At 47.0% G+C, this 13,969-nt stretch overlaps 1 protein-coding gene across 6 annotated transcripts in view; it reads left to right on the top strand.

Moving 5' to 3' along the window:
- The window catches only part of CAMK1D (calcium/calmodulin dependent protein kinase ID), a 393,502-nt gene that overhangs the window by 365,934 nt on the left and 13,599 nt on the right, over positions 1 to 13,969 (top strand). For all 6 annotated transcript variants that reach the window (XM_036908125.2, XM_036908128.2, XM_036908127.2 and 3 more), the window contains exons 7-8: positions 11,219 to 11,331; positions 12,807 to 12,885. In XM_036908125.2, the coding sequence (XP_036764020.2) occupies positions 11,219 to 11,331; positions 12,807 to 12,885 (192 nt within the window). The remainder of the gene's footprint in view (positions 1 to 11,218; positions 11,332 to 12,806; positions 12,886 to 13,969) is intronic.

The following is a 13,969-nucleotide window of genomic DNA, read 5'->3' as shown; positions in this document are numbered from 1 at the left end:
ATGAATATACATTGTTATATAGTGTACATTACATATATTATAACATATCTTCCTAATGTGGGCATTATCTTTCTCACTTCACCAAAGAAGCTGCAACTCAGAGAAGATACATAATTTCCTCAGAGTCACTAATCCTGTCAGAGCCAGGATTGAATCTGTGTCCTTGCTTCTCTAAATCCCAAGCTCAAGAAACCACACCAGAAACCTCTCTGAAAGCAGAGGCTGACTCGGCCCTCCTAGAACAGCCACAGAGCTGTCCTAGAGAAATCACTTCTCTCTGCCCTTTCCCCTTTCATCCAGTGGGACCCAAATGGTGAACTCTGGCTTGATGACTGTTCAGTTCTGTGCCGACTGTTGCACTCAAATGCTTTTTATGCAAATGATTTAGAATGAGTTTTGGCACTTACGCACCTTTCAGACACTTAGAAAGTTCTGTATATTACTTCTGCACATTCCTGGATTTCCCAACCACTCTGGCCCGGTTAGGCATGCCTGAGCTTCTCCCCAGCCCTACAACATTCCACAAGGTCTTGACAGAAGATTCTCCATCCTTGACGTCCCTTGTGGCCCTGCGTGGGAGCAAAGCACTGAACAGAAGAGGCTATTAGAGGTGATCATATTGGAATTTGGTTCAGTAGAGACTCGAGTTCATTTTTCTCCAATCCTTATCTCCCACAGACAGGCCCTGAATGGTCCCAGCCACTCTCCTCCCATCTGTCTTTCCAGAACGCAGCTTGGGTAGAACATTCAGTGTTGATTTTCTATCTGCAAGGTCTCTGAACTGTTCTTTATTTCTTTGGCAGGTCTTACAGCCTTGTTCCTGGCTCGGTTTTCAAACATATGACACACCAGCACACGACACCCTGACTTCAGAGGCAGCTTTAGGAAGAGAACATGGGTGGTATTTCCCCTTCTTTGCAGTGACATATCTGGCTGTAGGGCTTCAAGGTTAATAGGACTTGGCTCCAGAGCTGGATGAGTGAAGTGAAAATTCTTGCCTACCTAAGATGCCTGTTCTCTCATGCATTTCCTCATCTGGAAATGGAAGATTGCAATACTTACCTCATAAACAGGCATTAAATAAGACAAGATGTGTAAGTGGCGTAGCCATCTGCCTGGTACACAGGGACAACATAGTTTCTTTTGTGTGAAGGTCAGCGTTCCTCTTGTCCTAGTCAAATATGGCTGGACTCTGAACTCTGAGGAGCTAAAACAAGAGCTGTCTGCTTCACTGCTTTGTGACCAGCATTTGACATAATGCTGGGCTCAGTAAATACCTGAAAAAACTGGATTGAAGTGGACTTTGTTTCTCTAAGCCAGAGCCCTGGGTGGGTAGATGCCCAGGTCTACACTGGCTGTGACCCTGAGGCCATCTCTTCATCTCTCTGGGACCCACTTCCCCAGGCTCCTCGGTGATGGGTGGAAGCAGCCGATGACCTCCGGGGGTTGTGTCGCTGCAGGGCATTTGCTGGTTGGAGGGAATCAGAGCAGGGAGATCGATAGATGAAGGAAAGCAGCAGGGAACAGGACAAATGGGAGCTCAGAGAACACGTGGGGAAGATTTGTGGTGCTCATGGCCAGTCTCCTCTGAAGGATGTTAATTATAGTGGATGCTACTGGCCATTAGGAGGCTTCACTGCAAAAATAACTCAAAAATTGTAACACATGAGAAAGTTCAGTTGAGTTTGTTCAGCCCTATTTCTTAAGTCAACTTTAGCATGTGCTGCTGAGCAGGTGCACACACACATAAGCATAATAGTTACACATAAATGCTTCCCTTTTATCAAAGACTAGCCAACAAATATTTATTGAATATTGTTGAGTGGTAATGAAAAACACTAAAGAAATACAATGTATGGCATAGTCTTTCTCCTCTAGAACTCATTATCAGGTGGGAAGATAAATGTAATAACCATAAAATAATCCTTTTTAAATTTTTTGAGAGTACCCAAGAAAGACATGTGATTGCGGTAGTGTGAAGAGGGAAATGTTCAGAGAGGGGTTGAGCAGTGGGGGGCAGTCCCTGGAACAGTGAAGCATTTATGGACCCATTCATCCAACAGATGTTTGATGAGCATGTATTGGGCTCTATGCCCAATTGAAGAAATGAATTGAGACACTGTTGCCTCCCTCTGGGGGCTGAGCTCAGAGTCTAACAGAGGTGACACAGAGGGTGGCATATAGATATCAACCAACATGCATACCATAATGGTGGCACCTGGGGAACTGGGGAGCACAGAGGAGGGGGCCTTCCCTGGCTGGGGTGGGGTCAGGAAAGGTATCACAGAGCAGGGCCACATGCCGGTGCTTTGGGAACCCGGCACAGACACTTGGGTAGACCTGAGGAAGAAGAGCATTCCAGGCACAGGGAACAATGTGTGGAAAGGAATACTCTCGATTAAGGATGGAATTGAGGTGGCTTCCTGTGAGAAGCTCCCCATTACCTTTCCTCTTTATTTTTTGTATTTCCTGTTTTATGTTATATCCCCTACTTATTTTGAAGTTTTGTGTTGCCATGTCCACACTCTCCCTCAAATAGAATGTAAACACCATGAAGCTAGGGCTCTGGGGGTTTCATCAGTGCTGTGTCCCCATGCCTGGGACACAGCCAAGATGTCCAGTCAGCTACTGGGGACAGCTGCAGCAGGCCTGTGTCCGCTTCAAGGTCAGAAGGCAAGAAAGGGTGGACACGCTAGTATGCAATGGGTCTAAGAGGCAAAAATCAAGCATATTCCCCCTGAAGAGGGATCGTTTTTGTTCATGCTGGGGGCTTGCTGGCGTGTGCAGATAAACTAGCTGTTCTTATTCAGCCATCCAGTCTGTGCTGAACCTCCAGGTAACTTGAATCTAATACTCCATACACATACATGCATGCTTGGATATGCCAAGAACATTTCTAAAACGCATTCACAGGAAATTAATAACAGGAGTAGGAATGAGGATCTGGGAGGAAATGTCCCTTTATACTTGAACTTTTTAACTGTGAGCATGAAATATCTGTATAACTCCAAATATATATACATATATAAAGATACTTGGGCTCTGCCCTAGAGATTCAGATGTGCTCTGGAGAGGAGGATGCAGAGCATCTTAAGTTTTTTTATCAGCTTCCCAGGTATCTCTGATGGGCACCAGCCTGGAATCACTGAAGCAGACAGCTCAGGTCACACCTCCTCCTGGGGGTCTTCCCTGATCACTTGAGCCAGACTTGTGAATTTGTGCAGCAGTGGCCAAGGAGGAAGTCACATGAACACAAGCATACATGCACACGTGCACATGCAGCCTTGGTGTCTCGATAGTGGTGTCTGGCTGGTGGGGCTCACTGCTCACACAGCTCTTGGAACCCAGCGGTGCCTAACACGGTGCTGTGGCCCCTCTTCTTCTTAAAAGTTGCCTCTCCAGACCTCCACTGTTAGCCCTTGACTTGATGTCACCAACTTAGGCTTTGGAGGGCCAGATGGTAGATGGTGTAAATGTGTGACCAGCTAGGTATAAGGTAATAGGGAGCAGTGGGAACTGTTGACCTGGCTAGACCAACACCTGTCTACAGGCGTTCAATGTCACATTGCTCTCAGTCACTGTCAGCCGAACAAAACACATCTGTGGCCCACATGAAGCCAGTAGAGGGTCTGTTTGCAACTTCTGTGTCTGTAGACCCTCCCTGAGTGATCTCACTGGCTCCCCCAGCTTTCCTGCACACCTGATGGCTCTGACTCAGCATCCCCAGGCTCCAGGCTCCTATCCCTAGCTGCTGGCTGGCTGCTGGAACCTGGATCCCCGCCATGCACCAGTCCAGCTCTCCGCTGCCTTAGCAGAATTACGCGTCTTATCCTCAGCGGGATGTTGGCACTTTTAGTTAGAAGAAACAAGTTCTCTCCAGTTACCTTAAAGAAAAGGGATTTGTTGTAGGGCTTTGTGTAGACTGACGGGGAGCCACAGGCATGGAGGCAGCCCCAGCCCTGAGCTTGTCCTTCCCTCCTGGCACCTCTGCTCTTCTCTCTGTGTTATGCTATCAGCTCACTTCTCTTCACAGCCTCCTAGCTGTCAGTGCAAACCTGGTTGCAATCCAGTATGAATCCAGAGTTTATTATCCCTGCTGCCAGGCTGCCCATGGGCCCCCTGGGGTGGACAGAGGACTGCCTAGGGCCACTTTCCAGAGGGAAGCCGTGAAAAGAATTTGGAACTGCCCGGCCCTGTGGTGACCCATCAGGCCCACCCTGGACCTGTCTCCCTCTGCATTCATCACCATTGATGGCAGCTCCAGCCGTCCACGTTGGAGACCTGGGGGTCATCCCGGCCTCATCTCCATGTTGCTTCATACCAGATACCCCCACTTTCCCTGAGCTCCTTTTGGAATCCGCTCCCCAAACCACTGACCACGGCCCGCGGCCTCCTGTCTTCCCTTTACTTGAGAACAGCTGCCACCTTGTTTCCTCCCTCAAAGCCACCTGTCACAGCTGCAAAGCTGGCTGCCCTCTGGCTCCTCTGTCTGCACCTCTCAGAGCTTCCTGTGGCCTCCCTGCCTTAGCGTGGCAGCCTGCCCTCTGCGGACTCACTGCTGTCCATTTCTCCATCTCTGTGTCTCACCGCTTGCTGACGTACGTTTATGCCATAGCAGCAGCAAACCGCTCTTAGATTCTCGAATAAACTGTGCTCTTTTATGCCTCCATGCCTTTATTCCTGGTTTGACCTGCACCCATATCCCCCTCTGCTTCTGTGCAAGCCCTGCTCATGCTCTGGGATAAAGCAGGGGTATCTGCTGCTTCTCCCCCCGCTGCCAAAAATACTGTTTGGATCCAGTGTCCAGGCTCTATATTTTCATAATAGCCTCTGCACATCTCTAGTATCGTTACTATCTCTGTCCTTATTATTTGTTTATGTGTCTGTCTCTCCCCTGTGACTGAGCTTTTGAAAACAAGAATTTGTTCTTATTTATCATTGTATCTCCAGTATCAAAGTCAGTACAGGGTCTGTAGCAGATACAAAATAAATATGTGATGAATACATAAATGCTAAGTATACACAAGGCACTAAGTAATAAATATGTGTATGTTAGCTGCTTACAAATGATAATTGTCAAGTACTATAAGATCCATGTGGAAATACTTTTCAAAAGTCACTTCCTGATGAACAGCCATCCAGATGGGTATGAGGTGATATCTCATTGTGGTTTGATTTGCAACTCCCTCCTGATTAGTAGTGGTGAGAATATTCTCATCTACCTATAGCCATGTGTATGTTGTCTTTGGCAAAATAAAAAAATAATAAGTAAAGTGTTGGTGAGACTGTGGAGAAAAGGGAGCCCTCATGCACCACCGGCGGGAATGTGAAATGATGCAGCCACTGTGAAACACAGCATGTACACAGCATGTGGGCTCCCCAGAAAATGAAAACTAGAACTACCATGTGATCCAGCAATCCCACTCCAGGGTATATATCTAAAAGAAATGAAATCAGAATCTCAAAGAGCTGTTTGCACCCCCATGTCCACTGCAGCCTAATTCAGAGTAGCCAAGATGGGGCAGCAACCTGAATGGCCACTGATAGAATGGGTGAAGAAAATGTGGTCTTGCCATACAAAGGAATATTATTCAAGCTTTAAAAAGGAGATTCTGTCCATGCAACAGCATGGATGAACCTTGAGAACATACACTAAGTGAAATGACCAGACACAGGAAGACAGTACTGCATGATTCCACTTAAATGAGGGATCTAAAATAGACTCATAGAAGAAAAGGGGTGGAATGGTGGTTGCCAGGGGCTGGGAGGAGGGGGGAAGTGGGGAGTTACTAATCAGCAGCCACAGAGTCTCAGTTCAGCAAGATGAGAATAAGCTGTAGAGATCTGCATAGCATTGTGCCTGGAGTTAACATCTGTGTCCTGTACACTCAAAAATTTGTTAACAGGGTAGATCTCATGTTACATTTTCTTACTACAATACACTTTTCTAAAAAGTCAGTACATGATGCTAAACAAGGCTGGCACTTTCCCTACCACCACTTTGTTCTTAATAAAAATTGTATTTGGTGTGCAACCTGCTGATCTGATAGACATACCCATAGTGAAATGATGGTACAGTCAGGCTAATGAACATATGTATATTCTCCTGACATTGTACTATTTATTGTGTTAGGAGAACACCTGAAATCTACACTCTTAGTAAATTTCTGGTGTTCAGTACTGTGGTACTGACTATAGTCACCATGCTGTACACTAGGCCTTGAGACTTACTCATCCTCTGTAACTATGACTCAAGACCTTTGCCCAGCATCTCCCCATTTCCCCACCTCCACACCCTGGTAACCACCGTTCTACTCTCTGCTTCTCTGTGTCAGATATTTGTAGATTCCACATATAAGTAAGGTCATGTAGCTCATTTCTTTCTTTGTCTAGCTTATTTCACTGAGCATAATGTCCTCTAGGTTAATCCATGTTGTTGGAAATGTCAGAATCTCCTCCTTTTTTAAGGCTGAATAATATTCCATTGCATATACATCACAACGTCATGCATTCATCTCAATGGACACTTGTGTTGTTGCATGTCTTGGCCATTGTGAGTAATGCTGCAGTGACCCTAGGGCTGCAGGTAGCTCTCCAAGGTACTGACTTCATTTCCTTTGGTACTCTGTCCAGAAGCAGAATTGCTGGATCATATGACAGTTGTATTTCTAACTTTTCAAGGAACCTCCATACTGTTTTCCATAGTGGCTGCACCAATTTGCATTCCCACCAACAGAGCACAAGGGCTCCCTTTTCCACAACACTTGTTAACTTTTGTATTTTGCTAACATCGATCCTAACATGTGTAAGGTGACATCTCAGTGCCTACCACCACTTCTGATAGCAGCATCCTCCTGTCCTATCTGGGTCTGTCTCCAGCACCAAAAGAAGAAAAACAGGACCTTAAATCTATAGTTCATTGGTCCAAGAAACATGTAAGAACATAGAAGGCAGAGGTGAATTATGAGAAAAAAAAGTTACATAAAAGGATAAGAGGTAACAATTGATCATTGTTTGGAAATCCTTCCTAGGGACGCAGCTGCATGGCCAAGGGCAGACACACAGGAAGGCATCAATAGATGTAGCACAGTCACCACAGTGAACTGCCAGGGCCTCACAGCAGGAACTCCTACGGGACCACAGCATCTTGGTTTCCAAGAAAAATTGTGCACTGATGAATCAGCCATAGTTGGCTGTTGCTAATTTTCACATTCATTTATGTTAAAAGCCTGTCCTTCACGAAAAACTTTCTCCTTTACAGAATGTGTCCAAGAGTGGCATTTTGGGAAACCCAAACTACATTGCATTGTCTCTTCAAAGAGAGGCCAAGTCACTCGCAGTGATGAGCCTTGAGCACTGGGTTCCTCTGAAATGTCAGTGACACGGCAGTGCCTTTGTACCGCCTCCAGGTGGGGGTAACATGCAAGAGGGAGGGGGAATCAGGGTAGGGGGGATCTGTGAGGGCCCCCTGGCCTGGGCCATGGTGGGCCCCCCTGCTTCCTGGATCCTTATCTCTGTTTCAGAGCCCAGCCATGGCTCAGCAGGCAATGATGAAGCTGCTTCCTCAAGGGTGTGCTCATTATCCACACAGTTGCCCAGCGTCTGCTGTGGGCAGGCCCTGGGCTGCGCACTGAGGACCCACAGACAAGCATAAGACAGCAGACGTAGTCCTGCCTTAAGAAGTCGGGGACAGGCCAGAGCAGCATACATTAAGAAGTGTTGCCAGGGCTCTGCCACTTTCACAGAGCACAGAGCAGAGCAGTACCCAATCTGGCAGGAAGGGGTTGGGGCTCCCAGTAACCCCAGCTAGTCTCTAAGGGTGGGCCAGAGTCAAGGGAAGGGGTGAAGGCAGGAGAGCCCAGATAAAGTGCATGCTTTCTTCTTGGTCCAGAAAAAAAGTGCCCAGTGGGCAGGGAGCCAGCTCTAAGCATGTTAGCATACATCTAAGGGCGGCAAGGGTGCTGGAAGGGTCTGGTCTGGCCACCCATTCTAATTGCAGATGAAGGGGCCAGTGGGCAAACTACAACCCAGAGAGAGACTTCAAAGTCAAGACTGAAACAGAAGGTTCAATTCTCAAGCCTCCTTCCCTTCATTGAAAAGCAAGTCAGTAAGAACACAGGCCTGGAATCAGCCAAGGCTCAAGTGCTGACTTTGCTGCATATTATTTTCTTTGCCTTTAAAATGAGAATCGTGCAAGGGGCCATGTACAAGGTGTGGTGTTGAGAGCACCACAAGCACAAGGAATAGCACCAGGACCCTGAGCAATACAGCTGCTGAGCCACAAACAGCCCTCTATCCAAGGTGATGGCGGGAGGCAAGGAGCCGTGATCAGACCCTGAGGGAGAGAGTCTGGTAGTGTGCCCTCCCTGGAGAGGAGCAGTGGCCTCAATCAAGAATATAACCAGCCTAGTGCGAGGCAACAGGGGGCTGGGGCAGCACTTATCCTGCCCGATTCCCTCCCTCCTTCACCTTCTCTAGTCATGCGTCCATTGGCCAACCCCTACCAGATGGCAGAGTTGAACCCCTATTTAGCTGTCTGTACAGACTAGCCTCCCAGGGCGCCAAGTAGTATGGACAGTGACTCTAATAGGCAAGTGGAAGGTATCAGGGACACCCACCTTCTGAGGGAGTGAGGTTTGGGTCAGACAATACAGCAAAGCTCTCAGTGGAGTTTTGACCCAAAACAAAGGCTAAGTTGTGAATAGAATCTAGTAGTAACTTGTGCAAATGTGCCACAGGAGGTTAAGACAGCAAACTACAGAGCAACAGGACAGCCTACAAGGTGTAAGGTTTCTCCCCGGATGACCACCTGAGGCTGGGACGGAGACAGTGGACGAGCCCCGGGAAGGTGTGGTGCCTGCATCGGCTGTGACCCTCGGTCACTGGGATGGCAAGTTTAGATGTTATTCTGAACCAGGAACTTTCAGGTCTAGAACAATTGAGAATGGATTTATCATCTTTGAGTACCCATGGTGAGCAAATTTGTACGTTATTTAGATGGTATGATAAGTAAAATAAGAACAGAGAGATTACACCTGCACAAGGGCAGGTCTGGGACTCTGAAATCAGTGCTCTGAATATGGAGACAACTCAAAGTGCTTATTTCTCCTATTTGGGCCCTCCACACAAACCTCCTAAGGAGATAGCCTAGCCAGGAAGCACTGTGAAATTTCTACACCTGAAGAAAGCTTTATAATTTCTGGTTGTCCTTCTGCTCTTTTACAATCTTCGTTTTAAAATCCTCTTTCTTAGTTTTGACTTACTTTACAAGCTAGATCCATTTCCTTCTCTTCCATCCTCAGTAAAGCTATCTAAACACAGTATTCTATTACCCTCCCTTAAAAAATGAGCTAAAACAAGAAGAAATTGGGATATACATTAGGAAAATTGACACAAGAATAATTTTTTCTTGGGATTCTCTTAAAGACTTTTTTTCCTTGAAAAGAAAGCCAAACTGTGAAAGAACACACTCAGTTGTTAATAAATAAAACACACCACATAGATAAAATTTAGTTATTTTCCAAGATGAGCTAACATGTTGCTCTGCCTTTCCTAATGTGCACATTTCATTTAGCCCAAATCCTCATTGTGGGAAACCTGTACATATCCATCTCCTGGCCCCAGGGTTCCCTGAGCAGTGAAATATGTGCTTAGTGGTTTCAGAAGCACTGGCTCTTACCCATTTCTCCAAAAGCAGAAAATCTTTAAAAATGAAATTTTCCAGGCACTTGGCCCCCAAGTCAACCTTGTGGGATAGATGATTCTGAATCTTAGTGGCCCACAAAATGTCTCACAGCCTTTAAAAATGTCAGCAGCTGTTCCCCTGTGCAGCGTGGCTGGCGATACCATGCGTCTCCGAAGGAGCCGCTGAAGAATGACTGTTCCCAGGCTGTGTTTTGAACCTTTATTAAGTTTCTCACTTGCTGACAGCCTAACCCCTCACAGGCCTGGAGTCTGTGGATTCCTGTTAATTGGTTCTCATTAAACTGGTCTCGAGGCAGTAGCTGTGCCTGGTTCAGTTCTGCTCTGTGGGAAGGTTCAGGGCTCGTTTGGGGGCAGCACTCCGCTTTGGCTGCCACCCTCTGGGTTGTCACAGGCCCAGAACCAAATTCTGTGACACCCAGCTTTGGTCCCAGCCTTCTGGAATCCAGTCTTGTCTTCTCTGTCACTTTCAGCTGCAGCTTGAATCCTACCCCTTCCCTGTCCTGACCCAACCAGGGCCTGCCCCAGCTGAGCCACTGGGCCTCCTGTGTGTTCATGTCTTTCCCTGGGCCTCTTAGCCAGCTGGTCAACTGGAGTCCCAGAGCCACAGCATCTTAGCGCCAGAGAGAATACCAGGAATTTTCTAGTCTGGCCTCCATGTGTTAGGATGAGGAAGTTTTTGGTCCAGTAATGTGCCAATAACCTATTATGGCAAAGGTCGCATCAGAGCTGATAGCAGGATGGCTGGAGTGAGAACACACAGTTTTATGGAATGAATGGTGTTTGGGGTATTTAATAAAAATTTCTAGTCCGATTGTGTCATCAGATGACTCTAAGCACCTCTAGAAATATATGTTACTTGCACCATCATCCTACTAAGTTCTTTTAAAAATCAACTTTGAAAGCATTCAGTGGGAAAAAAATGATAGAATTATAATTTATGCCAACTTACACTTTTACACTTACTGCATATTAATGGCCAAAACTATAACTTTGCAAATCCCTGTTTGGGTGTGGTGGGTGGTGACGTGCTGTGTAGGCAGCTTGAGGCAACTTGGTTACTGACACTTGTAAATTTTTCCTTTGTTCTCACAATGATTTATTAAATAAGATGAACTGGAAGGGCCCTGAAATGCATACTAAACACATATATTGTTTGCTCCACCAATACATCGTCTGTTAGGGACAATGCTACAGACACTAAGATTGATAACATTGGGCTTCTAGGATGTAGGCAACTATTGTTAATAATGTGCAGAGAGTTAAGATGGACATGTTTGCCTTCAGTCATCACCTGACATAACTGTCTTTGCAATTGTTAAATCGTAAATCACAGTTTTACTTCTGTGCTGCTTACACCTGTAGAACATGTGGTTTCTTTGCTGAGATTGTATTTGCAGTGCACATTCACACGTTTCCTCAGTGAGACAATATGGCTCTTCCATCCAGGCAAAATGTCAGGCCACCGCACTGGATACACAGCCACTTCAGACCCTCCCACCGTCTTGTTTTCCAGGCTCTGTGGCTACCCTCCTTTTTATGATGAGAACGACTCCAAGCTCTTTGAACAGATCCTCAAGGCGGAATATGAGTTTGACTCCCCCTACTGGGATGACATCTCAGAGTCTGGTAGGTCTCAGCTCTGTGGGTGGCCCCTGGGGCCCTCACACCCGATCACCTGACCTGACAGGTCTTGGGGCTCCCGAGGAAGCTTCAGGAGCTGCACACTTGGACTTGACTTGCAAAGCAGAGGCCAGGCTTGGGGCATCAGCCCTGTTGTCTGGATGTACCCAGAGTGAAACAATGTTAGCCACCACTTATTGAGGGCTCTCTGTGCACCGAGCACTATGAACTGTGCACATGTGCTGTGACTCAGTCCTCAGACAACCAATCAGGTGGGTATTATTATTATCCTCGTTTGACAGATGAGGAAACTGAGGCCCTGGAAGGTGAAATAACTTGGCTAAAGCCGCAGAGCTGGGACGTGAGCCCCTGCCCTCACCCGCATTTCAGCCACTGTGCCACACTGAAACCATGAAGGGCATTCATCGTGTCCTTGTCAGAGATAAAGATTAAAACCAAGGCCCACGTCAACTGATGGGATCTCTAAAGCCTCAGTTTCCTCCCAAAAAGATGAGGATGGTAATAAGACTCCCCTCTGCCACAGAGGGTGGCACAAGGACCGAACACAGTAATAAATGGGACAAAGTGGGACAGACTGTCTAATGACTGATGAGCTATTCAGATGTCACATTTTATTGTCTATATTATTTCCTCCAAACTGGAAACACCATGCTTTCTTCCTGAATCTTCTAAAACCTGGGACTGGAGTTCTGTTCTCCAGGGCTTGCACAGGAGAGCTGCATGGGGCATATTGCACTTCTGAGCTGGGGAGGGCATGGCCTTCCCCAAAGTCCAGTCCTGTGGGCAGTGGGTGTCCAGGTCCTGCGATGCTACAGATGTCCAGCCCAGTGAAGGGTGTCATATTCCAGTGCCGTGACTCAGTCCCTCCTGTTCTTGGTGTTTTACTTCAGGGTCACACCCTTGGGCCTCCTCTCACTGTCCCCTTGCCCGCCTGCATGATGCTGCTGCACAGTCTCCTGCTCATTGAATTTGGCTTCATGGGTTGCCGGTGGGGGCTTCAGGGATATATATCCACACTTCCTAGCCCAGGACCTGGTCTGCTCACTGGATGCTCAGGGGATTTTGTTGGATTAATGAGGTCTAACACATGGAGAGGGCGTCAGCAGAACAGTTCCCTGGGGCAGCGGTGAGCTGAAAGAGAAGCACATGGTAGCAAAAGATAGATGATCTCTTCTCTGAACCAGTGGTGTCACTAGCTGCCAGCAGGAAGGGGCTTTGAGCTGGCAAGGTGGGGTCCCAGGTCTGGTGTGGCTGACTCCTCATTTGCTGGGTCACCTCTTAGAGTCCCAAGCTTTGGCTTCCCTTCCCACAGATACTGGTCCAAGGAACTGTAGGGTCCATGGAGGGCTGGTCTCATAGTGTCCATGCCATGTAGGATACTCCCAAAGACCTGGTAGTAACATGCTGTCACATCTCCCGCCACAACCTGATTCCACCCTGTGTGCTTTCTTTTCGAACAGCAAAAGACTTCATCCGGAATCTGATGGAGAAAGATCCAAATAAAAGATACACATGTGAACAGGCAGCCCGGCACCCATGGTAAGCAAGATCACCCCCTAGGCAGCCCATGCCATCTAACACCTTCCAGAGCTGACTTCTGTTGATGGCTCTTACCTGTGAAAGCCATGTAACCACTAAGCTTCCCTGACCAGTGGCCTGAATCCTTTCCCCAAGCCAACACTGAACTCTTCTTGTCCTTCGGGACACAGTTTTCTGAGCACTGTAGTGACAACTTAAGTATGCAAAAGGTAACTGTCACTTTCTCATTTTACCTGAGGTATTTTAGGATCATTTTTATTGAAGGTAATTCCTCAAGGAGGCATTAAGATTGGAGTTTTATTCCTCAAGCTTATTTTTCAGTAGGTAAGTGAGCTGGTGTTATATATTCTTTTCCAGATTGATAGTTTGCAGCATTCTGTACTCTGTTTCCAGCAGTGCCCCTGGGCCACCTACTAGATTTGATCCCAGCTTAACTATCAACTAGCTGTGACTTTGGGTTTATACTTAACTTCTCTGACCCTCAATTTTCTCATCTTTAAGATAAGAGTAATGACACCTAGTTTACAGGGCTGATATAAGAAATAATGGATGTAATGTGTATCAGGGGCTTAGCAACAATGCCTGGTATGTGGTAAACACTTCATTATTACTAAGCACAGAACATCCATTTGGAAGCAAAGACCATGAGTAGTGAAGTACACACTATAAAGAAAACTAATGACAGACCTAGACTTTAGGACCAAGTCCCCAAGAAGCACTCTTGCAAGCTACCCTCTGTCTATCCCCCCATCTCCTGTAGCTTTTCCTCCAGGGTCCCACATGCTGATGAACCTTCCAAGGGGACCTGCTTACAGGAGGGTCATGACCCACTTTCCAGTACAGACCATCCCTGACTTAATCCCTGACGATTTTCAACTTTACAAGGGTACAAATGCAATGCACATTCAGCAGAAATGTGTTTCCTGTGGATCCACTCTTGTGGTGTTGGGCTGGGCAGGGCAGCAAGTACAGCTCCCAGTCAGCCCCACAGTCAGGAGGGCCAACAACTGGTACACCGACAGCTGTTCTGGACCCACACAGCCTTTCTGCTCTTCTCTTTCAATGCAGTCATCAGTCAGCTACA

Source organism: Manis pentadactyla, chromosome 3 (assembly GCF_030020395.1).
Source record: "Manis pentadactyla isolate mManPen7 chromosome 3, mManPen7.hap1, whole genome shotgun sequence".
Lineage (NCBI taxonomy): Eukaryota > Metazoa > Chordata > Mammalia > Pholidota > Manidae > Manis > Manis pentadactyla.
Note: the sequence above shows the minus strand (reverse complement) of the source record. Positions and strands in the feature narration are given on the sequence as shown.